This window comes from Trachemys scripta, chromosome 10 (genome assembly GCF_013100865.1).
Source record: "Trachemys scripta elegans isolate TJP31775 chromosome 10, CAS_Tse_1.0, whole genome shotgun sequence".
Classification (NCBI taxonomy): domain Eukaryota; kingdom Metazoa; phylum Chordata; order Testudines; family Emydidae; genus Trachemys; species Trachemys scripta.
Genome location: NC_048307.1, coordinates 31,047,742 through 31,075,472, shown reverse-complemented (window position 1 = coordinate 31,075,472; position 27,731 = coordinate 31,047,742). Strand labels below are relative to the sequence as shown.

General features: G+C 43.0%; 1 protein-coding gene across 5 annotated transcripts in view; it reads left to right on the top strand.

Moving 5' to 3' along the window:
• KATNIP (katanin interacting protein) overlaps window positions 1–27,731 on the top strand; it is a 189,030-nt gene that overhangs the window by 60,661 nt on the left and 100,638 nt on the right. For all 5 annotated transcript variants that reach the window (XM_034783910.1, XM_034783906.1, XM_034783907.1 and 2 more), the window contains 5 exons: window positions 4,468–4,711; window positions 10,347–10,496; window positions 12,771–12,943; window positions 19,415–19,527; window positions 23,684–23,786. In XM_034783910.1, coding sequence (XP_034639801.1) covers window positions 4,468–4,711; window positions 10,347–10,496; window positions 12,771–12,943; window positions 19,415–19,527; window positions 23,684–23,786 — 783 coding nt within the window. The remainder of the gene's footprint in view (window positions 1–4,467; window positions 4,712–10,346; window positions 10,497–12,770; window positions 12,944–19,414; window positions 19,528–23,683; window positions 23,787–27,731) is intronic.

The window sequence follows — 27,731 nt, the reverse complement described above, 5'->3', positions numbered from 1 at the left end:
ATTGAAATAAACTTGCTTGGATTCGTGGCGAATTCCCCTGCTTCTGCCTTAAAGGCAGCTAGGTGCACTGGGTTAAAAGGAACATAAGAATACACTGGCACAACCTGGGCTGAACGATCCTGTGTTCCTGGACGGGCTACCACATTCTCAGTAATCAATGGATACAATCCCACCGAGGGGGTACTCTCTGGAGTCTGTGGGGGTGTTGGAGCCGAAGGGAATACCGATTCTGCCATTACAACTGTGGGAGGGTTCTGGGGATTAGCAGCAGGTACTACCGAGTTTGTCGGAGTCAAATGGCACTTGTGCAGAATATCAGGCCTATTTCTTAACATCATAAACGTATACGCATAGAGATGTTCATTCCATTTACCTGTTCGCTGACAAAACAAAAGTAACTGAAGGATTGTGTTGTAATTAAGTGATCCTTCCGGTGGCCACCTTTCCTGGCACTCTAGCTGGTATTGAGGCCAATCAGCTGTACAGAACCTTTTCAATTTACTTCTAAGCATCGAATCTGACCCAAACACATCCCAATTTGCTAGAATGCATTCTAAGGGCGTACACTGTGCCCTGCCGGCTGTACTCTGTCCCTGCCCCATACTCTAGGGAGACTGGACTGTTCCTACCTTATCTAAGGGTCCGGTTCCTCACCGTCACCCACAACTGCTTCTCCACTGTCCGAGCGCGTTGCACCGTTGTGCCCTCCGGGGTCGATCACACCACGTCTCCGCCGAGGCCCCCCGATGAAGTCACCGGTGCGCACTGGGCGTCGGTCGTCTCCGTAATCTGTCAGCTGCCAGGAGGGATCCGGACAAGGCTAAATTTCAGCCTCGAGCCCCACGTTGGGCGCCAAAACTGTTGCCGGCCCAAAGGGCCCGAGGGGGGCAACAGGGTTCGTTGCCCGGTGTGCGTCACACTAATAGACACACCAGGGTGCAGAAGCAAACCAAATTTATTCAAGAGCTCTGAATAGGCACTAGGAGACCAGCATGTCTCAAATCAAGCACAGCAAATACAAGCAAGTTTCCCATTTTATATTCCAAGCTTTTTGTGTGTAAGCCTTTGTTCTGTTCCTCCCTTACCCCTCCCTTCCCGACAGCGGTTACAGCAGGCAGTACGTTGTGGCGTGTTAGAAAAGTTCTCGTCCGCATGTTTATCTTCGACCTTGCAAGCTCTACGTAGTAGGCCTTTCCCTCCCCCTTTTCCCCCTCATTATCGCTACTGCTAGTGTGAGCGAAACTGCAGCTGTCTGCCGAAAAAAAGCTGACCGTTACATATTCTGCTTCAGCATTTAGGCTGTTAGCATGGAGGCTGGTGAAAGTTCACAAGATGGAGTTTCTGTGGCTCACTTAGACCCAGAGCAGGGGGGTTTCATCGGCACTTATGGCCTTCCACACACCCCCTCCCCCGAGTTACCTGGTAGCTATGCCTAGTGACGCCAACAGCGCTGCTTTTGAATCTAGGGCCTAAGGCTAAGCATGCACAACTCCTGTGCGCTTCAGCTACAATTCTGAATGATCAGCACTTCAGAAAATCATTGCCTAGCTAGCTCAAGTTGATTTCCCAGTAAATGAGGAACACATAATTATCAGCCACCTCTGAAAATGCTGATTTTAAGTAATTTATCCAAAATCCTATTAAAAATCTTTAGCAGAGCCAGGACTAGAACCCAGTTCTCCATGGACTTAGTCCAGCACTTTAACAAGAAAAACCATCTTTTGTCTTTCTCTATTCTCCTGCTTCCCCATTATGAACTTTTTGAGTAAATGAGCTTGGGTCCTACAGCCATCAATCTTGGTTACTATTCAGACCTGTCTTATTCACTGCCCCTCCTTTTGTATGTAATTTTCTAGATTTAAAAAAAAATGAAAAAAAGGGAATTCTGTCATGTGTAACTTTAATAATATTCACCTGGGTTGTCAGTAGGATTTGAACCTAGTACATTCAGATTCCCACCATAGATACTGCAACTTGAGCTAAAGTTGTTAGCAGTAGTAGGCTGTTATTGTCTGTGGACCAGCTACTGCTAGAGTCGGATGTGTATTGCACTGAAACAGTGAGTTACGCATGCAGGAGTAGCCTTGTTCTATAAAAAAAGAGTCAAGCAGATACATTTGGCAGATTATTTCTGAGAGGAAATGTGGCTAAATTGAAGAAACTTAGGTTCTGTTCTGAGCTATGCCAGATGTCATCTTGTATAACTTTTCAAGGCATATTAAAGCAAACAAACAAAAAACCCTTGGCCATTGGCATATTTTATACAATCCCTGTTCCAGTACTTATTGAGCTTTTATTCTGGGACATCCATTGAGTGGTTTTCTTCAACAGCCGTGGGTACCAGGATGGATCCCCAACATGCCAACCTCTTCATGGGCCACCTCAAGGAAAAATTTCTGGATAAAGGCAACATGAAACCAACTGTATGCCTGAAATACATCAATGATATTTTCATCCATTAAATGTCCCTGTTCTGTTCACTCTCTCTGAAACATCTGGCACTGGCTGCAGTCAGAAGACAGGATATTGGGCTAGATGGACCATTGGTCTGACCTCGTATGGTCATCCTTAGGTTCTTATCCTTTAGACAGACAACCTAAACACTGATTTCCACTACAATATCAACAACTACCATCCATCAAACTTTGTAGAACACTCCAACACCAGCATCAACTTCCTGTACAGCACAATCAGTGTCAACAATGGAACCCTACAGACAACTATATACAGGAAAGCAACAGATCACCACCCTTACTTCCACTGATCCAGAACACCAAGAAATATGTTATTTACAGCCAAGCACTTAGATACCACAGAATATGCTTGGAAGAGAAAGTCCAGAATGTGCACCTTAACACACTTAAAACCACCTTCATTAAACAAGAACAATTCACTAGAGAAGTAGATAGCCTCCCCAATAATGTATGGCTCTTGCAGAGAAGAGGAGGCAAAAAGATTAGGAGAATGGAAAGAAAAGAAGAGCTACCCCCCTGTATTTTAAAAAACAAGGAGAAACACACAATACTACAAAAATGCTACAGAATTAAAATAACTTTTGGTTGACTATCTGTAGCTCAGGCTAGGTCTACACTACCCGCCTGAATCGGCGGGTAGAAATCGACCTCTCGGGGATTGATTTATCGCGTCCCATCGGGACGCAACAATCGATCCCCGAATCGACGCTCTTACTCCACCAGCGGAGGTGAGAGTAAGCGCCGTCGACGGGAAGCCGCAGAGGTCGATTTTGCCGCCGTCCCTACAGCGGGGTAAGTCGGCTGCGATACGTCGAATTCAGCTACGCTATTCGCGTAGCTGAATTTACGTATCTTAAATCGACCCCCCCCCTGTAGTGAAGACCTGCCCTCAGAGTCTTAATATGACAATAACAACGAGGAGTCCGGTGGCACCTTAAAGACTAACAGATCTATTTGGGCATAAGCTTTCGTGGGTAAAAAACCCACTTCTTCAGATGCAAATAAATCTGTTAGTCTTTAAGGTGCCACCGGACTCCTTGTTGTTTTTGTGGATACAGACTAACACGGCTACCCCTCTGAATATGACAATGACATTTCCACTTCTGTAAAAATAAAATAAGTAGGAGTTCATTATGCCACACATCTCTCAAAAAGATACTAGTAATATATTAGAGAGACAAGGTAAGTAAGGTAATATCTTTTATTGAACCAACTTCTGTTGGTGAAAGAGACAAGCTTGCAACCTTACACAGAGCTCTTCTTCAGGTACTCAGAGTGTCACAGCTAAATACAAGGGTGGAACAGCTAAGGAGTTAATATGTTTTGCAAGAGAGCATTCACCATGAAGGGGGAAGTTAATACCTCCACGGCCATAGGACAAAGGAGTATTAGTGAGTTACAGATTGTTGTAATGGGCTATAGTAATATATAGTAATATATTATAGTTCACAATATTATTGTAATAAACAGGTTTGTTTGTAATAACTGGTGAAGGCTTCTAAAGGGGATTACTGCCAGATTGAAAGCCACAACTGTAAGAAATAAACATTAATCCCTCTGGAACACTGGCTACAGAGAGCTGAGTTAAGATTGTCTGGTATGACTTTGCTGAGTAGGGCTGATTTGCCAAGGGAAAGTGTTTGTGAGCAGCTGTTGCTGTGTATATGGGAGAAGGTAAGGTGTGTAGCTGTATACTGTTTCCTGGCTTTTGTAGATTTAAATTTTGCATTGCTGACCCTCAGCGACTTACATTTTAATTTAAAAATTATTTTTTTTGAAATTCAGTCTATTTACTCAGTTTCATAGCTTTCCCTGAAATACTATACTTCCATGCTCTTGCCTGTGAAGGCCCAAAATGTTTCCAGCTGTGTGTATTTATAAAAAGCATTTGTATTTTTTTCTTTTTGGGGGTGGGAGGAGCAGCAGTTTAATTGGTTTTATTTTGAAAGACATATGTGAGATTTTGCTGACAAATCTGTCTGGATTGTACCAGGAATTGAGAAGAAGTTTGGAACTCTGTGTAAGTCAGAAAAGGATGGAGAAGGACTGTTCTAGTGATGACTATGATTCTGTTGAAGAGGATGTGCTTTTGGAGCACTCTCAGGTGGAAGAGACAGTTGCAAGTTTTGGAAGCCTCCAGTTGCCCAGCAGTGAGTCATTACTGAAGGATGAGGCTGGAAGATGCTGTGACCTTGATGCTGGTGCTCTTGTGCTGGAATTTAAGCAGAATCTGACAAGTAAGTCTTTGTGTCCTGTACCAGTTCAGCTGCAGTGTTGCAGTAGTAATTCTAGTTTTTATGCATAGAGTTTGTGGCTAAAAGGGAACTTTGTCATCTAATCTGACCTCTTGCACAACACAGGCCATTATGTTTCACCCAGGTATCCCTGCATTTAGGCCAATAACTTGTGTTTGATTATAGCATATCTTCCAAAAAGGATTCCAGTCTTGATCTGAAGAATTCAAGAGATGGAGAATCTACCACTTCCCTTGGTAGTTTGTTCCAATGTTTAATCACCCTCGCTGTGAAATATTGGTGCCAATTTGTCTGGTTTCAGCTTGCAGCCATTGGTTTTTGTTCTGCCTTTCTTCACTAGATTAAAGAGCCCTTTAGTACCTGTTTTTTTCTCCCCATGTAATCAAGCCATCTCTCAATCTTCTTTTTGATAAACTGAACAGATTGAGTTCTTTACGTCTTTCACTGCAAGGCATTTTCTCCAGCCCTAGAATAATTTTTGTGGCTCTTTTCTGCACGCTTTCCAGTTTTTCGATATCCTGTTTAAATGTGGACACTAGAACTGTATGCAGTATTCCAGTGCTGGCCTCACTAATTGTAATGGGAGACTGTCTCCCTAGACCACCTCCCCTAGTCATCAGCGCACTGGCTAGTCATACCACCTAGTGGGTTCAAGTCCTGGTTTGGCAGTAGTGCCTGGTGGGTTCAAGTCTGAGGGTGGTGGTAGCACCTAGTGGGTTCAAACCTGGGGGTTGGTTGTAGTGCCTAGAGGGTTTGAGCCTGGGGGTTGGAGGTAGGGGAACCTAGGTCCTCTCACTCCTCCAGGTTCCAACCCAGGGACCTGGGGCAGACAGTTCAGGTGTGCAACGTGGGCCAGGGTATCATCCAGCCTATTCCATGGGTTACTTCCTATTGCATCCCTGCCTCTCCAGAGGCACAGTGAAGGCCTGGCTAACAACCTGCAACATGTACCCCCAGAAGGGGGGCAGGAGGTTCCCTTCCTCACTCAGAAGCAGATTCTGAGTTGTCTCTTCTGCAGTGGTTTGCGGTTTTGAGTCTTTTCAGGGTGGTGTGGAGTTCCTTCTGGATTCCTGCATGAGCTACCAGTGGAGGTCTGCTCCCTTGCACTGACCGCCCTGACTGAGCCGTGCTGTGCCTTGTAAGCTCCATCTCCATTGACAGCACATCCAGAAGGCTCTGCTGGGTAGAGCCTCCTGTGACCAGAGCTACTCCTTAACCTCCTCTTCCCCAATGTGGGGTTTGTACAGCCCATCACACCAACCCAGAGTGAAATCACCTCTCTACTTCCCTCTTTATCCATCCAAGGATCTTATTATCCTTTTTTGCCACAGCATCACACTGGGAGCTCATGTTTAGTTGCTTGTCCACTATGACCCCTACCTCCTTTTTACAGTCACTATTTTCCAGGATAGTCTCCCATTCTGTAAGTATAGCCTGCATTCCTTGTACCTAGATGTATAACTTTGCATTTGGCTGTATTAAAACACATATTTTTTATCGAAGTTACCAAGTGATCAAGGTCACTCTCTATGACTCCCCTATCCTCATTATTTACTGTTCCACCTATCTTTGTTTCATCTGCAAATTTGATTAGCCATGATTTTCCATTTGATTCTGGATCATTGATGTAAATGTTGAATAGCATTGGGCCTAGAACTGATCCCTGTGGAACACCACTAGAAATACCCCATTCAAAGATGATTACTTTTTGAGACCTGTCAGTTACACAGTTCTTCATCCATTTAATATGAGTGTTGTTGGTATTGGACATGGCTAATTTTTATGCAGAATATCATGTGAAACCAATTCAAATGTCTTACAAAAGTCTAAGTCTATTATATCTTTCCTGTTACCTTTATCAACCAATCTTGTAATCTCATAAAAAAATGAAATGAGGTTTGTTTTATAAGATCTGTTTTCCATAAAACCATGTTGACTGGCATTAATTATATTCCTGTCCTTTAATTCTTTATTAATTGAATCCTATATCAGCTTTTCTATTAATTTGCACAATAATTATGTCTTCTTTTACTGCCTCTGTTCATTCCCACTTGTGGCACATGGTGCCCCTGGCATCAAGCTGTGGAGCTGCCTTTAAAAGCCATGTTTGTAGGGTGCACAAGTGGTCTCACACAAGGGGAATGTCATCCCCCTACACTATATAAAGGAGTGCACCCCCTGACTGCCTCATTTCCTTTGCTGTTGCTGCAGAGAACTAACAGAACTCATCTCATGTCCTTGAATTGCTCCATTGTAGTCTAATTCTCTTCTTGTACATAGTTTAGTTAAATTAGTTTTTAGTATAGTGTAGTTTTTAGCACAGTATAAGTAGCTACCCTCTTTGGGTAATGGCAGGGGCCATGTTGGGTCCTGAGCCATGTAGGGCATTTAAGTTATGTGGGTCCTGCCCTGCAATAATTCCTGAGATGGACTATTTCAGATGTGTCTGTAGTGCTAATTTTGACTGAATGAATGGGATCAGAGAGTCAAAGGTGTTAACATGACCCTATTGCTATTCCACACTAAACAGTTAAACATGGGTCAGGGTTTCTAGAACAGAGACTGTAGCCTGCCTAGATCAGGGGTCGGCAACCTTTCAGAAGTGATGTGCCGAGTCTTCATTTATTCACTCTAATTTGAGGTTTTGCGTGCCAGTAATACTTTTTAACGTTTTTAGAAGGTCTCTCTCTATAAGTCTATTTTATATAACTAAATTATTGTATGTAAAGTAAACAAGGTTTTTAAAATGTTTAAGAAGCTTCATTTAAAATTAAATTAAAATACAGATCTTATCAGTTTAGTGCAGTGGTTCTTAACCTGGGGTGCACACAACCCCTGGGAGTGCGAGATGCCCTTTCTGGGGGTGCGAGACATGCGAGATTTTTTTAGAAGGTAAATCATCGAAAACACAAATTAAGCACAGGCACATAAGTACAACTACTTTGTTTCATCAAACCTCTGTATTTATTAACATCATACATGTTTTAACAATTGCTGTAATATACAAAGTTTTTTAATTGTAGTGTAATTTTTGATAAGGGCTGCAAAGCGCTGGGACCAGACCAGGAGCAGAGCCCTGGGCTGGCTGCCGGTACCCCAAGCTGGCAGGAGGGCTGAGCAGGGCCAGAGGCTCAGACCCCAGCTGTCAGGGGGCCAGCAGCGAGGTGATCGGGGCTGGCGGCTGATATCCCAGGCTGGCAGCAGGCTCAGCAAGGCCAATGGCCAGGACCCCAGCTGGCAAGGGGCCGGTGGCCGGAACTCCAGACCGGTAGCGGACTGAGCGGCTCAGCCTGCTGCCGGGCTGGGGTTCCGGCTGCCAGCCCCGTTCAGCCGCAGCTGGCCGGGGTTTCTGTTCACTCAGGTCGTCAGCAGGCTGAGCGGGGCCGGCGGACAGAACCCCAGACCGAAGCTGGGCTGAGCGACTCAGCCTGCTGCCGGTCTGGGGTTCCATCTGCCAGTTCCTGCCAGCCGGGGTCCTGGCCGCCGGCCCCGCTCAGCCTGCTGCCAGTCTGGGGTTCCGTTCACCCAGGCCGGCAGCGGGCTGAGTGGGGCCGGCGGCCAGGGCCCCGGCTGGTAGCAGCATGCCAGTAAAAATCGGCTCACGTGCCGCCTTTGGCACGTGTGCCGCAGGTTGCCAACCCCTGGCCTAGACCATTAAATATCTTTATAACCTTATTTTAAAGATATAGAATAAATGGGGAAAAACAGTTGAAGCATTTGAAATGTAAAGTGTTAAGTGAGGATTTAATTTTAACAATATCTCTTATTACCTTTCCCTTTAGCTGTCGAGAGTTTTTATAGGGAAAAACCCATCTGATGGTCTTTTAGGTGGTATTAAATATGGTAATTGTTTTTTCTGGGGACAAGAAAACTAGTTAGTTGAGGTGGGCTGGAGCTGTGGTTGTTGCTGAAGTCAGATTCTGCTTTCCCTAAGATTAAATGAGGCAAACACCCACAAAAGAGAGAGAAAAGAACAGCAAAGATAGAAAATGCAGCTTCGGTCTCTAGTGCTGACTCTCACTTGCAACCTTGCTGCTGGAGAAACACAGACACAGCATACAATCTGATCAGCCGTATTAAGACCTGGCAAACTAGTACCAGCATTGGGCTTTGTGTCTCCTGTGTGCCACTCAATGGATACAGCTTTTACAAGGCAGTTCTGCAGCTCAATGCCAGGGTCACTTTATCCCACAAGTGGGAATGCATAGAGGCAGTTACTAGTAAGTGACCTGTCTTTTCTGTGAGTTGGGTCTTCAACTCTAAACCTCTGTCATCAATCATTTAAACTTTAAAAGTTTGAGGACAACATTTATTATCTGAATGCTTTCCATTTTTCAAAAGTTCTATTTTTTTTAAATGGTTACCAATAAGGACATAGATTCTTGGCTGCAACTTGTCTTTCACTATTGCCCTTGCAGGCGGGGTCACGTCTCTCTCTTGCCTTGTGCTTGAGGCTGAAATGTCATTTTGACTGCTGAGCAATCTTGTTCTTCAAGAGCAGAAAGATCAATGGTCCTGAAAGATCCAAAGAAGAAACACAGGACTATCTTTGCTGCAGTGTCCTTCTGCAGCCCCCCTTTGTGGGCCCAGAAGCTGCCATGAGTAGAGATGGGGGGAGAGAAAGGTGAAGGGGAGGTCACTGTCTCTCATTCTTATAACCCTCTCCCCTCTTTAAGGATTACCCCCAGCTGGGGAGCAGGCGACAAGCAGTCTCTTGTAGATGTGAGGTTTGAACCATCACTGTGATGAAATGTAAATTTTTTATTCACATCTTCCCCCGATGGAGAATGGCCACTTAAGCAGGTGATAGTCTTTTAACATCTGGCTGGGTGTTGGCCTGACTTTTATTCCTGAGAAACTGGTTTGGACCTGCTTTTCTTAACATTGGAGCATGTTATAACAATGTTATACAGTAGAATCTGTAACTTTACATACAATACTGATACACATATTTTACCAGGACAATAATGTTCAGCATATTATGAGCTTTCAAATGATAGCTCACAAGGCATACTTTGTACAAAATTTATCATAGTCTTGTAAAAGTGGTGAACATAATAGTATAGATAATCATATCTTCCCTTGTAATCCAAAATTTGTGTCTAAATCCTAATCTACATTTCACAAGTTTTATTGGCCTAACTATGTTGGCAAGGTATATGTTTTATTTACAGATATATTATGCTGGTAAAAGCCCTAGCGTAGATACAGTTATACAGGTATAAGGCACTTCATACTGGTATAGCTTATTTAGCTTCATTGTACTTGAATAAGCTATATGTAAGCACTTCTATAACAGTATAACTACATCTACACTAGGGGAAGGGTGTGTGTGTGTGTGTGTGTGTGTGTGTGTGTGTGTGTACTGCTTTAACTTTGCCAGCATAGTTAAAGCAGCAAAACTCTTGTTTGTAGACAAACCCTAATAAGTCTTCACTGAGTTGCTGCTCCTAAATCCAGTTGAATTTCACTTGACTAATGTGTTTAGTGTGCAGGAGCTGGGTGATGGTGGTAGCCTGTAATATACAGGAAGTCAGACTGGATGATCTGGTGGTCCCTTCTAGCCTTAAACTCTGTGACTCTAGTTCTCATACTCTTCTCACTTGTTTTTCTGCAGATGTGAAACAGGAACGAATTCTGTCTGCAAAGAGGAAAGATGCTGCTGAAACCTACATTCCAATCAGACCTATGAAGGTCAGAAGTAAAATGGCTCGGCCACTTTCTGCTGGACCCCTGCACCAGGAGGGACATGAAAGAACCTGTTCTAGTAAGACAGATGAGAATATGTAAAGTATACAGTGTGAGCTTCCATTCTCCTTCCCCAGCCCTGGCTCAGATGTTGTCCCTTCTGCACACTTCTATTTTCACTCTCCTGGGCTGTTGCCCATTTTTATGCTTCCTCTCATCTCAAAATTCCATTGACTTCAGTGGGAACAGGAGCAAGCCCATGGCTATATATGCCATCTCTCTGCCTCCTCATTCTTCTTTCCCTGCCCCCACAAAATTAAAACTTCTTCCCCTCCTTTTCCATCCTCCCTATTGCTCTATACTTGCCCCCTTTTCTTTACACAGACATATTCCCTATGGTGAAAGGGTGCTGACAGGAAGGCAGCCTCTGCATGTCAACTACTGGATCTTCAGAGGAACTGTCAAAAGATGGTAGCTCTCTGTAATCCAGCCACTCCCCTTAGGCAAGTTCACCATCAGTTACAAAAAAATGTTTTTTGGGGGGCATGGAGGATATCTGACATAAACCCAGTTATTCAAATGAATGGAAGAGGGTCAGATGGACTTATTACTGTAATAAAACTTCTCAAGCTAAGCACTGCTGCTTCCAAATGAATCCCGAGAGCCAGTAAAGTTAACAGTACTGAAAAACCCAAACAGTGACTCCTTAATTAATGCAAAACCTAAACAAAACCAAGAAATTATATTTCTTCTTAAACAAAAGAGAAACTCAAACACCATATGTCACCTGGATGCCAGCACCAGCTAATGTTTGTAGCAATACCTGCCAGATCAGAACCTTGCGTTGACCAGTTTTTGAAAGATGTGTGTTGCACTTCCTTCAAACACTTTTAAAACAGGGTATTATATGCATATAGTAATTGTGTGTGAGCAAGACAACCAAGGGACAGTTTGGAGAAAAACAACAGCAGCTTGAATTAACAGTGGTCATCTTGGGAAGACCTCTGGGGAGCCCAACACAAAAAGAGCAACCATCCAGCATGTGTGCTGCATCTTTCACAGTAGCATAGATACCCAGGCCACAGGCATAGTCAGTCTTGAGCAGCGAACAATGCCACATCTAAACTTGTTAATCTGTCTCCAGAGGTGGTGTGGGAAGCCCAAAGCCAAGGAGTGGCTGGTAGTGGCAGTGGGTGTTCCTGGTAGTACGGTAGCAGAGGCTCTCTCCCATCCTGTCCACCACAGTAAGCTGATGATGTTATCATCTTAATGGAAAGTATGCAGCACTGTCCAGATAGGATTTCTGCTATGTAATTGGTGATGCAGTGCATCCCATATATCCCTGAACAGTGGCAAGTGTGTCATTTTCTGTAGCTTGGGGGGCAGTTTATTGGTGCATTCTGACACCAGATGTTAGGTGGAGGAATATTAGCTAGGACTGGTAACCATACAAGTTTTGCTGGCTTCAATGCCTCTGTTATCATTCTTATAGTATGATTAAGCTGTGTTTTAAAAACAGTAGGCCTGAAAGCTGTCGGGGCTTTTTGAGGGCTGTGGAGGAAGGATTGTGTTTGGTTGTTTTGCCTTTGGCTATGTCTACATTATGTACTAGGGGTGTGATTCCCCTGCTCATGTACACATACTCATGCTAGCTCTTATTGGGCTAACACAAGTATAAATAGCAATGTAATTGTGGTAGCACGGGTAGCGGCAGCATGAGCATGGGTGAGCTGTGCTGAGTACAGGCCTGCCGGAAACCAGTGGGTATGTATTCGGCACAGCTCAGCCGGGCCCATGCTATTGCAGCCACACTGCTATCTATACTTTCTTGTGATGTCATTTGTTCACTAGTTGTCCAAAGTAGAGAAGACCTGGAACTCTAATGTTAAAACAAACATTCATAGAATCATATAATATCAGGGTTGGAAGGGACCTCAAGAGGTCATCTAGTCCAACCCCCTGCTCAAAGCAGGACCAATTCCCAACTAAATCATCCCAGCCAGGGCTTTGTCAAGCCGGGCCTTAAAAACCTCCAAGGAAGGAGACTCCACCACCTCCCTAGGTAATGCATTCCAGTGCTTCACATCCCTCCTAGTGAAATAGTGTTTCCTAATATCCAACCTGGACCTCCCCCACTGCAACTTGAGACCATTGCTCCTTGTTCTGTCATCTGCCACCACTGAGAACATTAGCATCACCTATATGCTGTGCCTTACTTGGGCCGGGTTGCAAGCTGCCAGTTCAGCCCTTTGTTAATAACTAGACCAGATATTTAATGCTGCATGGGCTTTTACAGTGTTTTATACATGTATGAGATAATCAATAGACATTTCTTGTTACTTTTCGATGTCAGGACCAGTAAGTCGACCAGAAAAGCCACTGTCAGCAACTCGAAGGAATGTTTGTGAGAAGAAGGATCCTGAGCAATCTGCTTCTGCTGTCATTAAAGCTATGCAAGTTGAAAATGAGATCTTGCAAAGAGAGATGCTTTGCAGAAGGCTGGAGACTTCTACCAGCCATCAAATGGTATGCCAAAGTACTGAGCTCAGACAAGAGAGATCCAAGGTGTTCAGTAGCAAAAATTATTTCCTTCCCCTAAACATGAATAGGAATCTTATATAGTTTAATGCAGTGATACTCAGACCTCAGTGGTTCAGGAGCCAAACTGGTGATCAACATTATCCCAAAAAGCCGCAGTAGTATGAATTCATTGTTTCATTGTTAATTCAGTTAATTATATATATAATGCTCACAGCAAAATGACTGACCAAGTATTATTATTTTATCAACTACAGTTGGTTAATAACATAGTAAAAGCATCCTGATTGGTTAATAATTAAATAACACGGTGTTTTAATATCATGTGCTGCAAAGAGCCACATTAGACACATTAAAGAGCCGCTTGCAGCCCACGAGCCTCAGTCTGAGTATCACTGGTTTAAAGCCTTACAAGGGTGGATGGTGGGGTGAATCTTAACACTACATGAAATGAAATAGTGTGGTCACCCCACATGCACTTTCTGGGGATATTACCTTACAGCTCTTTCTTGAGTTCAGAGAAGATCAGAAAATATGTGTTAACCATTTATGTGACTCTTCTTCTTTAAGGTAGAAAGGATCCTTCTGGTTTCTGCCATTCCCTCCCTCAAAGTTACAATTAGTTAACACCCAAACAATTTGAAAAGCAGTCACATGACTTTCATTGCACACATTCACCAAGCACTTAGGGCCTGATCCTAGTTTCACTGAAGTCAATGGGAGCTTTTCATTGGCTTCAGAATTGGATCAGACCCTTATTGGCTGGAATTTAAGACTGGGTCTGTTGGTGTTACAGAATCTCTTTCCAGGTTATGGGCTGCCAAATTCTGCAATCTCCTTTTTATTTTTTGTGATGTCTGTTGTTTTGTGGTTAAGAGAGAGAGAGAGAGTAGTTCCCTATGCATATTCACAAATAACATGAACTTGCTATGCTTTATGAAAGTAAGGTAATACTTAAAATAGGCATTGTCTTGGGACACAGCGTGGGATTTTCAAAAGCCCCCAGTCTCAGAGTTGGCCTAACTCTGCTCTCAGGGAAGTAATTTACTTCCAGTTACTACTAACACTGAAGTCTTTGAAAATCCCACCTTCAACATGTAAATGTGCTACAGGGCAGAATTAAGGAGCTAAAAAGAAAATAAACAAAAGATGGCATTTTATTTCCCAGGACTTTTAAATTCTACTGGCTTCGATTGCATGTGTAAATTCCATAGCCCAACTCCTTACCTCAGATTCTGTGCACCTTCCAAAGCCTACAGGAGCCTCTCTCTATCTCTCTTACAAGATTCAGAGGGTCCTTTCCCTCAGCTTCAGCTGTTCCTAATTATTCACCCCATATTTGACCCACAGACTTTTCACTGCACAGCTAGGTTACCCATTTGTTCATATATCTCACATTCTCAATGACAGGAACATGAGAAAAATCTAGTGCAGGTCTGGTATGTCATTTAGCAGAGAAATAGTTCTCCTGGAGGAGCAGTGCATGACCTTGTTCCAGGTGAAATAGGATTTGGTTTAACCAAGTTACAAGCCTTGAAGTCCAGGGGATATAGGTTCAGGCCTCTTCCTCCTGCTACTTTGGCCCCAGCTCCAGGCCCTTCAAGACATGTGGGAAGTGCCAAACAATCATTTTGATGGGCCTGTTGAGGATGCAAACAGTCTCCATCTCTCCAGACCCAAATTCCCCTACTTTTGAAAATGGTCTCTCACACTTCCTCAGTGCTTGGTACCAAGTTACTTCAGACCAGTAGGTCTTGAGCACTGTGGAAGTGGGTTATACCCTCCAGTTTGTTTCTACCCCTCCCTGCCACCCTCCTTCCCCATCCCTCTTCAGGGACTACTCTCATGAGAAGATCCTCCTCCAGGAGGTACAATCTCTCCTTTGGTCTGGGGCCGCAGAGGAGGTTCAACACTGTCTCAGATGGCATGGGTTTTAGTCCCTCTATATCTTAATCCCAAAAGTGAAGAGGGGTCTCAGACCAATCTTAGACTTTTGTCAACTCAACAAATTCTTAAAAAATGAAGTTTTGCATTGTCACCCTAGCTTCTATTATCCCCTCCCTGGATCCTGGAAACTAGTGTGCCACCCTTAACTTAACAGATGTCTGCTTCCACGTGGCAATCAATGAAGCTCACAGGATGTACCTCAGATTTTTGTTAAATCAAAATCATTACCAGTTCATTGTGCTACCATTTGGCCTGTCAGCAGCTCTCAGGGTCTTTACAAAAGTTATGGCAGTAGCATCTGCATTCCTCAGAATATCTGGAGTACAACTCTGTCTGTATGACTGGCTTGTCAAGGACTGATCCAGACTGCAGGTACAGTGCAGTGTATCCCTGAGCCAGTCGACAATCAGTGCTTTGGGACTGCTAGTCAAACACAGAGAAGACTCTCATCTCCTTAGTCCAGCGGATAGAGTTTATAGGGGCTGTAACGGACTCAACTCAGGCCAGAGCTTTTCTTCCAGACTCAAAGGTTCAAGCAATTCAATCAGTTGTTATAGATATGAAAGCTCACCTGGTCACAACAGCACAAAAGTGTTTGAGGCTTCTGAGGCACATGGGTTCCTGCACTTACCTGGTTCAGTATACTAGACTGCACCTCAGAGTTCAACAGGGTTGGCTGGCATCAGTCTACTTTCTGAGCTATCATCATCTAGATTCAATGGTGATGGTACCCTCTCATGTCCTCCCTTCCCTACATTTGTGAACAAGTCTAGCCAATCTATATGTAGACGTTCCCTTTGCCTGCACACAATCGACATGCACATTAGCTCTGGCTGTTAAGTTCGGTTGCTATTTCACTGTTCCATCCTGAAGTGGATTTTTCTCTAATGACATATCCATAAGTTTTTGAATGGCCTAGTCAAATTGTATCTTCAGGTGCAAGACTCCTGCTCCCCCATGGGATCTAAACTTAGTGTTATGAAGACTTATGAATCCCCTGTTTGAGCCTTTGGCTACTTGCACTCTACTGCATCTGTCAATAAAGAGAATTTTTGGTGGCCATCACCTCGGCCAGGAGGGTAGGAGAGCTGCCTGTCTTAATGTCTGGGCCTCCCTATGTGATATCATTTAGGGACAAGGTTTACCTGTATTCTCAACCAAGGTTCATCTCAAAGGTGGTGTCATCTTTCCATATGAACCAGCCAATTTATTTGCCAGCATTATATCTGAAGCCGCATTTGAGCAGGGAAGAGGAGTGTTTCCATACCCTGCATATCAGAAGAGTTCTGCCATTCTAACTGCACAGAACCAGGCACTTCCCTAAGTCTTCCCAACTGTTAGTAGAAGTGGTAGACAGAACAGAAGGACAATCAGTCTCCACCCAAAGAATTTCTTCTTGGATAGCCTCCTGTATATGCATGTGATATGACACGGCTAATGCCACCCTTGCGAGCAGAGTCACAGCTCATTCACTGAGATCACAATCTGCCTCAGTAGCTTTTGTGGCACATGTTCCAATTGTGGACATTTGTAGAGCGGCAACCTGGTCCTCAGTCCACATGTTTGCCTCCCAGTATGCTGTGGCTCAAGGCTCCGGAAACAATGCTAGAGTTGGATGAGTTGTTGTCCAATCCCACCTCTTGTTTTCACAGCTTGAGAGTCACCAAGAGTGGAATGCACATGTGCAATCACTTGAAGAAGAAAAACTAACCCGTTCAATAACTGTTATTCTTTGAAATGTGTCACATGTGTCCATTCCACGACCCACCCTTCTGCCCCTCTACATTGGAATTCTAGCAAGAAGGAACTGAGGGGAGTTAGGGGTGGCTCTGCCCTTTATATGTCCACACAGTGGTGCATGGCAGCAGAGGGCACTTGAGCCTCCCAATGGGTACCGCTGAGGGGAAAAATTTCTGACGTCTCTGTGGTGGGCACACAGACACTGAGAATGGAATGGACACGCACAACATATCTCAAACAAGAACAGTTATTGAGCAGGTTAGTAACTGTTTTTTCCAGGACCTGATGAAACACATGGTGGAAACCTCAGGCATACCCCTGGAAGTGGTCCAAGAGAAGCAGCACAAAGAAATTCTTCATATTTCCACCACAGGGAGACTTATCATGGCCATTAATGAAAGTTTACTGGAGCCCTCAAGAACCATCTGTGTATACCTCCATCCATCCCTTTGTGAGTCTGTGACCAGTGATGAATAAAGTGTGACAGCCTTCTTAAGCCAGTATGTTGCTTAATTTTAACAATAGGAGCAACATTTAGAGAAAAAGGATTTTAAAACAGTCAACATGCGTGTCTTTTTTACCTAAAGCCCTATCATTCTGTGAAGGTGTCCTTAGCAGGCCTCGCTTCTTCAAATACCCCAGTAAGCGTCTGTGTTAGTTTGAACAGCTCTCCCAACAATTACCTCCCCATGGAAAGAGAACCTCATTTTATCCCACTAGACTCATAGACTTTAAGGTCACAAGGGACCATTATGATCATCTGGTCTGACCCCCTGCATGCTGCAGGCCATAAAACCGTCCCTACCCCTTCCCTGGACTCTGCTGTTGAAGTCCCCAATCCTGTTTTAGGTGACTTCAATCGGCAGAAACCCTCCTGCTAGAGATCCCTGCCCCATGCTGCGGAGGAAGGCGAAAAACCTCCAGAGGCTCAGCCAATCTGCCCTGGAGGAAAATTCCTTCCCGACCCCAAATATGGCGATCAGTAAGACCCCGAGCATATAGAGTTCCTTTGGGCTTGCCAGTTGACAGGCTTTTGGCTCTGCTTGTCCAAACCAATTCAGCAGGCTCCGCAGGAGATTGAGGCAGGCTCCTCAGGGCCAATGGCTCACCCATTGTCCTACAGTAACCCTCTAATGTTCACTATAGGGTAGCTTATCTTGAGCTGTTGTTTCCTTCCTGTTTATTTTCTTACAGATTACTATTAAACTAAACCAATATATTCACACAGTAAACATCTCAATAACCAGGTCAACATATAGTAGTTATAAATAATTACAGAGAAGCTCACCATCTGTCACACTAGTAATTGTTCTCTGAAAGCTGTGTGATGTGATGGATCAAAGCTCACTCTTCCTTCAGCATTTAAAGGTTATGTAATCTTTTGTACTTTGTACAATTGTGATAAACATGGGAATATTCTTATGAAGAACCGGGGAGATTCTGCATTTTTTTATGAATGTTCTGTGTACCTCAGTGCTTGATATCGTCCTGTAGGACTGCATGAAGTTGAATCAAAGAAAGCTGTTAGGGGAAAACAAGCAGGAAATGAATGACTGACACAAGGTTCCTCCAAAGAGAATACCAACTGTGCTTAAGAAAATAATGTGGGAACTATTAATTGGAAAATGCTGTTTCCAGCCATGCTAGCAGATTTATTTTTCCCCAGCCTGAGCCTAGAATCAAAGGAACATTAAACCATTAAAGACTTCCTCCTACAGAGGAAGGCAGGGGTGTGTGGGCATCAGCTGCCTGGGGGAAACACTGTAGGAGAGACAGGGGAGAGAGATGCAGAAAATGCTGCATGGCCTGGGCGTCTCTTGCAACCCAGAAGTAGGGGGCCTGGACTGAATGGAACTTATGGGAAACTTTCAGGGAAAGGGTAAGAGTTAGGAAAGACCCAGGCAAATAGACCTTTTGTTGTTTTATCCCTTTCTGCTTGCTATCTACATTTGGGTGTATAAACAACATGTTTGTTTTGAAGAAGTCAGTTTTGAGTCACTTTAATTAACCATGGTTCACAAGTTTCCCAAGAGAAGTTTTCTTGCAGGTTCAGTTGGGACTGTCATGTTATCATGGTTGGGAAATAAGGGGGACTGCAATCCACAGATTCAATGCAAGAGTGGTTGAGCCTTGGAGTTCCACCCTTGACAGAGGGGAATGAAGCCAAGTCTGTCACCTAAAGGGTGCACTCAAGTGGGCCTTTAAAGGGATCTAAAAAGCAGTTTTTATCATCTAATGTGAAAGGAGCAGGTGGTTTTAGCACCAGGCCCCACCAGTGACTTTAGGCCTTTAAATGTGAGGAGTTTCTGCCCTGTTCACATGCAGGATCCTGAGACAAGGGCAGTGCTCTTTCTTTCAAAGTATTATCAGCAGAGGACTGCCATTGCAGGATGTAATTTCTTATTTTCATGAAAGCACATTGGAGTAGTGCAAGCTGAAAGTGGGAAGGAAATTGCATTTTTGCTCTTTGATATATGCTTTAAATCTCATATTAATAAATTATTTTAAAGGGTGGTAGGTAATCCTTTTACATTATTTTCACCTGCCTATAGTATTACATGTAAAGGACCAGATTCTAATCTCAGCTATACCAGTGTAAATCCACATTAATTCCATTAAATTCAATGGAAACAGGATGGATTTACATTAGTTTAGCTAAGCTCAGAATTTGGCTATACTCTCATTCATTTCAGAGACACAAACCACAACTCATATTGTTTTGTGTGTGTAGGGAATAGTGTACATGAAATTTGTTAATCTTTTCTTACATAGCTGCCTTCTGTTTCAACTTCATCTGTTTCTGCAACAACTGAGCCTTCAGAAAAACAACAGGAAACAACTGTAGTCACAGAAGCTATTGAAAGAATTGGCCATTTGGGAAGCAGGTAGCTATATTAGTTTATTTAAGAATGATTTCCTTAATGTACTGGATTTTTTATATCATATACTGTAGTTGTCTGGTTTCATCCTTTCTTGTGATTATTTCTAGAAGCATTTAATTTCTGCTCTGTGTAATGGGATAAATCTTACCACAAAGTATTTTTCTAGATGTTCCTTCCTGTGTCCCATATTTTGTCTCTGCCCTGCAAAAGGCAGGATGACCAGCATCTTGGTTATGTACAGGGGAGAGGCTGAAAATATTGGTTTTCTTAAAAGTTCAACAGACTTTTCTGCTATAGTCCAGGTTATAGTGGGTGTGTGATGGGGTTTATCAACGCTGCACCAGAGTGGCTCCTTACCCATTGCCTCGTTGGACACAGAAGCCTTGCCTTTGCTAGGCATGTTTCCAGTGGTGGGAGCATTCAAAGAGGAAGTAGTTCAGCAGTGGAGGAGATTCCAGAGACAGACCAGAGAAGAGCACAGGAAGGCCCAATTTTGCAAAACAGTTCATCCTCCAAATGGATTCCCCCAAGATGGGCCTCAAGGCCATATTGTCCGAGGAGGTGGATGGCAAAGAACATCCAGTACTGTACGTAAGCAGGAAGCTGTTCCCCTGGGAAACCAAATACTTGACAATTGAGAAGGAGGTGCAAGCAGAATTAGGAATTGTAGAAAATTGATAAGGGAAGTCAAAGGACTCAAGGAGATCTCTGTGGCCAGCAAAGTTAGACAATAAAAAGGAATTTTTTCAATATATTAGGAACAAAAAGAATCCTGAAAATTGTATTAGTCCACTACTTGATGAAAATGATAGAATTTTCAATAATAATGCAGAAAAGGCAGAAGTGTTCAATAAATATTTCTGTTCTGTATTGGGGAAACATTAGATGACATAGTCTCATCATATGGTGATGATAACACTCTTTCCATCCCACTAATGTCTCTAGAGGTTGTTACACAGAAGCTCCTAAAGTTAGACCTTTTTAAATCAGCAGGTCCAGGTAACCTGCATTCAAGAGTTTTAAAACAGCTGCCTGAGGAGCTCGCTGAACCATTTATGTTGATTTTCAATAAGTCTTGGAGCACTGGGAAGTTTCAGAAGACTAGAAGACAGCTATTGTTGTGCCAATTTTTTAAAAAAGTCAACAGGATGACAGGGATAATTATACACCTGTCAATCTTAAATCGATCCTGAGTAATGGAGCAGTTGATATGGGACTCCCATTAATAAACAGTTAAAGGAGAGTAATGTAATTAATGCCAATCAACATGGATTTATGGAAAATAGATCCTTTCTAACTTGATATCTTTTTTTGATGAGTTTACAAGTTTAGTTGATACAGATAATAGTGTTGATGTAATAGACTTCTGTAAGGTGTTTGACTTGGTACTGCACAACATTTTGATTAAAAATCTAGAATGATATAAAATTAAAATGGCACACATTAAATGGATGGAAAACTGGCTAACTGATAGGTCTCAAAATGTAATTGTAAATGGGGAATCATCATAGAGTGGGTCTGTTTCCAGTGGGGTCTCATAGGAATCAGTTCTTGTCTCTATGCTAGTCAACATTTGTATCAATGCTCTGGAAGGAAATATAAAGTCATCACTGATAAAGTTTGTAGATGACACAAAAATTGAAAAAGTGGTAAATCATGAAGAGGACAGGTCACAGATACAGAACAATCTGGATTGCTTGATAAACTGGGCACAAACAAACTGCATTTAATACAGCTAAATGTAAATGTGTAATGTGATGGGTTCGGTCACAGAGACCCCCTTTGGACTGTCACCTGATGTGCTGAAACTACCTCTGAGCCCGTTTTCTTTGCCAGCTTGGGACTCCAGAACCCCGTCTTGTTGAGCCAGACACGCTAGCCTGCTGCAACACACACCCAGGGTCTGAACCATGCCCCCAAAGCTGCAGACTTAACTGAAAACAGCTCAGGAAGTACTCCTGTCTCCAGCACCCAGACACTCAGATCCCAATGGGATCCAAACACCAAATAAATCAATTTTACTCTGTATAAAGCTTATACAGAGTAAACTCATAAATTGTCCACCCTCTATAGCACTGATAGAGAGATATGCACAGCTGTTTGCTCCCCCAAGTATTAATCACTTACTCTGGGTTAATTAATAAACAAAAATGATATTATTAAGTATAACAAGTAGGATTTAAGTGGTTTCAAGTAATAACAGACAGAACAAAATAAGATACCAAGCAAAATAAAACAAAACACGCAAGTCTAAGCCTAATACATTAAGAAACTGAATACAGGTAAATCTCATCTGCAGAGATGTTCCAGTAATCTTCTTTCACAGACTAGACTCCTTCTTAGTCTGGGCCCAATCCTTTCCCCTGGTACAGTCCTTGTTAGTTCCCGCTGAGGTGGTAACTAGGGAATTTCTCATGACTGGCAGTCTCCTTTGTTCTGTTCCACCCTTTTTATAGCTTTGGCCTAAGGTGGGAATCTTTTGTCTCTCTGGGTCCCCACCCCCCTTCTAAATGGAAAAGCACCAGGTTTAAGATGGATTCCAGTTCAGGTGATCACATGTCACTGTAAGACCTGCTTCTTCATTACCTAGTAGCTGGAAGACAGGAAGGCTTGCAGGTAAACAAACCCATTCACAGTTCATTGATGCTGAAACACCCTTAATGGCTTTCACTTAACATGTTTACGTCAGTAATACAAGTTTATACCTTATTCTTCTAACTCCAGACATAGAAATAATACATGCAAACAAATAGGATGAACACACTCAGTAGATCATAAGCTTTGTAATGATACCTTACAAGAGACCTTTTGCATAAAGCATATTCCAGTTACATTATATTCACACTCATTAGCGTATTTCCATAAAACATATGGAGTGCAACATCACATGTACATCTAGGAACAAAGAACATAGGACATACTTACAGGATGGGGGACTCTATCCTAGGAAGCAGTGACTCTGAAAAAGATTTGGGGGTCATGATGGATAATCATCCGAACATGAACTCCCTGTGCGATATTATGGCCAAAACAGCCAATGCGATTCTCAGATGCATAAATAGGGGAATCTCGAGCAGGAGTAGAGAAGTTATTTTATCTCTATATTTGGCATTGGTGCAACCACTGCTGGAATACTTTGTCCAGTTCTGGTGCTCATAATTCACAAAGTATGTTGATAAATTGGAGAGGGTTCAGAAAAGAGCCCTGAGAATGATTAAAGGGTAGGAAAATATGCCTTATAGTGATAGACTCAAGGAGCTCAATCTGTTTAGTTTATCAAAGAGAAGGTTAAGGGGTGACTTGATTACATTATATAAGTACCTACATGGGGAAAAATATTTGAATAGTGGGCTCTTCAATCTAGCAGAGTAAGATATAACATGAAGTTGAAGCTAGACAAATTCAGATTGGAAATAAGGCTTGTTATACAGGAGGTCAGACTAGATGGTCACAGTGGTCCCTTTTGTCCTTGGAGTCTATGAATCTATAGCACAGGCCAGAGAACTTCCCTGAAATAATTCCTAGAGAATATCTTTTAGAAAGCATCCAATCTTTTTTTTAAAAATTGTCAGCGATGGAGAATCCCCCACAGCCCTTGTTCAGTTGTTCCAATGGTTAATTACTCTCACTGTTAAAAATGTACACTTATTTCCACTCTGAATTTGTCTAGATTCAACTTCCAGTCATTAGATTGTGTTATACCTTTCTCTGCTAGATTGAAGAGCCCACTATTAAATATTTGTTCCCCATATAGATACTTACATGTAGGTTAAAGAGCCTTCTGGTATCAAATATCTTCTCATGTATAGGTACTTATAAACTGTGATTAAATTCCCCTTCTCTGAATAAGCCCTTAAGAAAAATCCTTTATCTAAAAATAGCACATCTTACAAAGCAAGTATGTGGGAAACAAAGAAAAATGCTGCTGCTGTCGATACGGGGGCAGAAATAAAGCAATGTTTGCATTGCTTTTTAAGTACATCTTTGTCTGAATTTCATGGGCTTCTAATAGGGTTTTTTTAAATAATTGTAATGTCCTGCATGACTTAGGTGGTTTTTTTTTCATTCTGAGTTTTCTTCACCTTTACTCTAACTCAGTATTTTTTTTCCAAGTAAAAGATTTAGAAACAAAATTCCTAAAAGTTTAACTATGTTTCAGGCAACAGAAGAAACTTTTGAAACTCCTGCAGGAAATTGAGAGCTGTTCTACCTGCCACAGTCACAAAGTCCTACCTACTGAGGAACTGGAGCCAGATTCTGTGGTGAGAAATAAGGCTTGTACAGATAGGTGGAATAATCACAGCTCTGTAACTATTCTGCCATCCAGATTTTATTAGAAACCAAAATGAAAAAGTGGTACTTTGAATGTCCTGTGGCCTTATGGGAGAGGGCACAGGAAACATGACTTCAACATGTCTCAGGGAGCAGGCGCAGCTGTGGGCATGGGGCTTCCTTGGACTACTGAATTGCTAGGGCCTCACTTTCTTGCGGTGAGAAGGGGTCATATGGGTCCCGCTGGTCATATGTGTTTGGAAAATGCAGTTGTATAGTGGCACAATGAATTAGAAACCCTAAGTAAAAATTTATATTGCACCTGTGCAAAACCTGTTTCATCATTTCAAACCTTGTCATTTAACATTTCTTTTTTTCAAAGTCACTTGCAACTCTTGCTCCATAGACACACCATAGACACAACAGGAAGTAGGTTTACACCGTGCAAGTTATTGGAGTCTTGTTATGCAGATTTAGCTCTGTGGTTTCTATATATTCACAGGTTTGCTTCTTTTTCTGCATCTTATTGAAGGCTGAATCCTCTCACAGCAGCTCTAGGTTAGTGTTACTCAAGAGAGAACTAGCCAGAGATTATGATTTTGTATAAAAATATTTCTTCTGCATTTACCTTCTCCCTCCACCCAACCTGATCTGAAATAGCATCTCTGTCCTAGAGTGAATAACATCTATGAAAAACAAATGACTTTATGGATAGACTAATTATATTAAAACCAGTAGCTGAAAGCTTGTGCTGCCCCATGGGTGTGGCAGTTGGTCCAAGTAATCCATCATCTGTGCAGTCTCCCCCATACAACCAATGGAATAGTTGCATGTAAATGATCTGTAGAATAAGGGTGATTATTGGTTGAGTTGTCTCTGATTTCACCATGATTTAAGACTTTTAGCATGGCATAGATACATGTCTTGCTGTCACATGCATGTAATTTGTAAAGTCAAAATGGCTGAGAACTTTGAAATTAGATGGTAACACACTGTAACTCCCCATGATGATTGAATCTGGTGATTATTTTGAACAAAAAGAATTCTCAGCCATGGTTGTAGCTGTTCCATCACTACATACTGACTCTACAGACATTCTAGGTTTCAGAGTGACATTCAAAGTGACAATCCAAAAATCTTATTATATAGATGCTCCAGTGTCTGCTTTCAAAAGCTCTGTTGTCACCTCCAGCTTTTACTGAATATATACCTGCTGCTGATGGGTTACTTGCATCATTCAATTAATTAAAAGTCTAGTTATTCTTGATCCTCCCAAGGTTTTTTGGCAAGGAACCAAAATCCTGCCCTTGGACCTTACAGAGCTCATAGCTAATACATACACTAAGTTCAATACGTCTGTTTGTCTGAATGGAGAGTCAGAAAGTCACTAGCAGACTAATCAGGCTTTTGAGTAATTTTCTGATCTTCAAACTCAATTTGGTCTCCAGGGATGTGTAGTGAGGAGAGCACTTGCTCTGCAAGTGAATCCAGTTGTCTGGATTGGTTCTCTGCACACCATTACGTCCGTCACTGCTCAGATTTTTTTACTAGGATTTTGTAGGGAACCTAAGCTAGTTAGATGCCAAAAATCTCATTGAATTTCAAAGGGGTTTGGGTGCTTAACTCCCATAGACTCCCTAAAGAACCCCACACTTTGTTAATAAGGATCCAAGGCTCACAGCCATTGTTACAACTGCTGTAGTTGCTAATGTATATAATAAAAGGGCAGAAGGACCATACCTGAAAACCTGCTGTCTTTCAGATGATGATTGGTCAGAGAGAGGGTATGTGTGTGTATTATAGGTGGAACTCCTACCAACAACTATAGTTAGGGTTGCTTAACTATACTTCTTGTCAAACTTTGTCAAACTTTAACTGTTCAGGATGAAATTTTCTTAAATTCTTTTAAGAAAGTTTCACCAAAAATAGCTCAACCATTTCTTTAGGGAAAAATAGCTAGTTTTGCCACTGCCTCATACACCTATCTTACGAGGCAAGCAAGTATCATTCCTCCTTTATTTTACAGATGGAGTAACTGAAAGGTTGCAAAGGTCAATTCTGGCAGACCTAGGAAATTGAACCATCCACTAGATTCTCTGATGCTTTCCGGAAGCTGAGTGAAAAGATGCCACCTGGAGAGAAAGGGGGTAAAGGAGGCTATAAAGCCCCTTTGTACCTTTCAGATTCTGGCCTGCTTGTGGGTCATGTGGCTTCCAGCATAAATCAGAGCAGTCCCTGAGGGAGCTTTAACTTCTTCAAGTATTGTCCCTGTGAGTGCTTCACTTCAGGTATTCATGTGCCTCTCGAGCCCTTGATCAATGATTTCTAGCTAGCAGTGCCTGTTCAGCCTGCACATGTGCCCTATATCTCCTTGTGCCAGACACCGTGGATATATGAGGTGTATGAGGAAACTGCCCTCAGTTCCTTCTCTGCTGCCTTGACCTGAGGAAGAACACTAGTTTGTCTGCATAGAGGATACTCAGCCATTTCTCTTTACCGTTTTTCCATCAAAGTTATTTAGTTTAAAGTTGTTAATAGTATTGGTATAGATCAGTGGTGGCCGCCACTTCCCACAGCTCTCATTGGCCGGGAACGGTGAACCACGGCCACTGGGAGCTGCAGGCGGATGTGCCTGCGACGGTCAATGTAAACAAACTGTCTCGTGGTCCACCAGCGGATTACCCTGACAGGCCGCAGGTTGCCCACCACTGGTATAGATAGTTAATTTAGGTGAGAGGACTGTTTCCCCTCTCTGTTTCTCCAGGAGACTTGTCTTCTCCTGATGAGATATGCCTGGTTTGCCAGGCTTCAAACACTGCCTCTTTTCCCAGGAGGCTATATTGATGGACATTCCAACTGTGTCCATTGCTTGCGGGAGTCCCACATCTTCCAGGAGTGTTCTTTTTGTTTAGCTCTTAAGTTCAGGGCTAGGAAGAACAGGGAAATAAAGCTCAGAGTGTTGGTGATGGAACGTTCCCTGCAACCACCCTCTGTGCCAGGTCAGGAGACACCCCATGTATGTCTGTCCCTGGACAGATTCAGCGCCACGTCAACGTTGGGGCATGCATCTGCTAAGAAAGGGAAGCCTTTGGAGCATGCAGGGAAGACTCCCAAAAAGTTGAGCACAGACTCTGTATCTGAGGAGCCAGTTCCAAAAAAGACCAGGTCCCCACTGAGAAAGGAACGGCAGTGTGTAGGGGAATGGACATCAAGAGGAAAAATAATGCTGATAGCAATGAAGCTAGCTGTCAGGTAGGCGATCCTAGCTGTAGAATGACTGTACTCAAGGAATGTGGGCAAGGCCTAGCAGAAACAACTAAGATGTTTGTACACCAAAGCAAGGAGCCTGAGTAACAAAATGGAGAAACTAGAACTACTGGTGCAGGAAGTGAAATCAGATATTATCGGGATAACAGAAACATGATGGAATAGAAGTCATGATTGGAGTACAGGGATTGAAGAGTATGTGCTGTTCAGGAAAGACGGAAATAAAAGTAAAGGTGGTGGATTGTAGCATTGTATATTAATGATGAGGCAGACTATAAAGAAATCAGAAGTGATGGAATGGATAAAACAGAGTGTATTTCAGTCAAAATCATTTTGGGAAAGAAAGCTACTAGAACAGGGGCAGGCAAACTTTTTGGCCTGAAGACTGCATCAGGTTTCGTAAATTGTATGGAGGGCTGGTTAGGGGAGGGGGTCGTGGTTCGACCCCCACCTCCTATCTGCCCCCCCCCCCCCGGACTCCTGCCTCATCCAACCCCCCCTGTTCCCTGATGGCCCCTCTGGGACTCCTGCCCCATCCACACATCCCTGCTCCCTGTCCCCTGACTGCCCCCGGTCCTCCGCCGCCCCATCCAACCCCTCCTCTCATTCCTGACAGCCCCCCCAGGACCCCTTCCCCCTCCAACAACCCCTTCTCCCTCTCCCCTGAC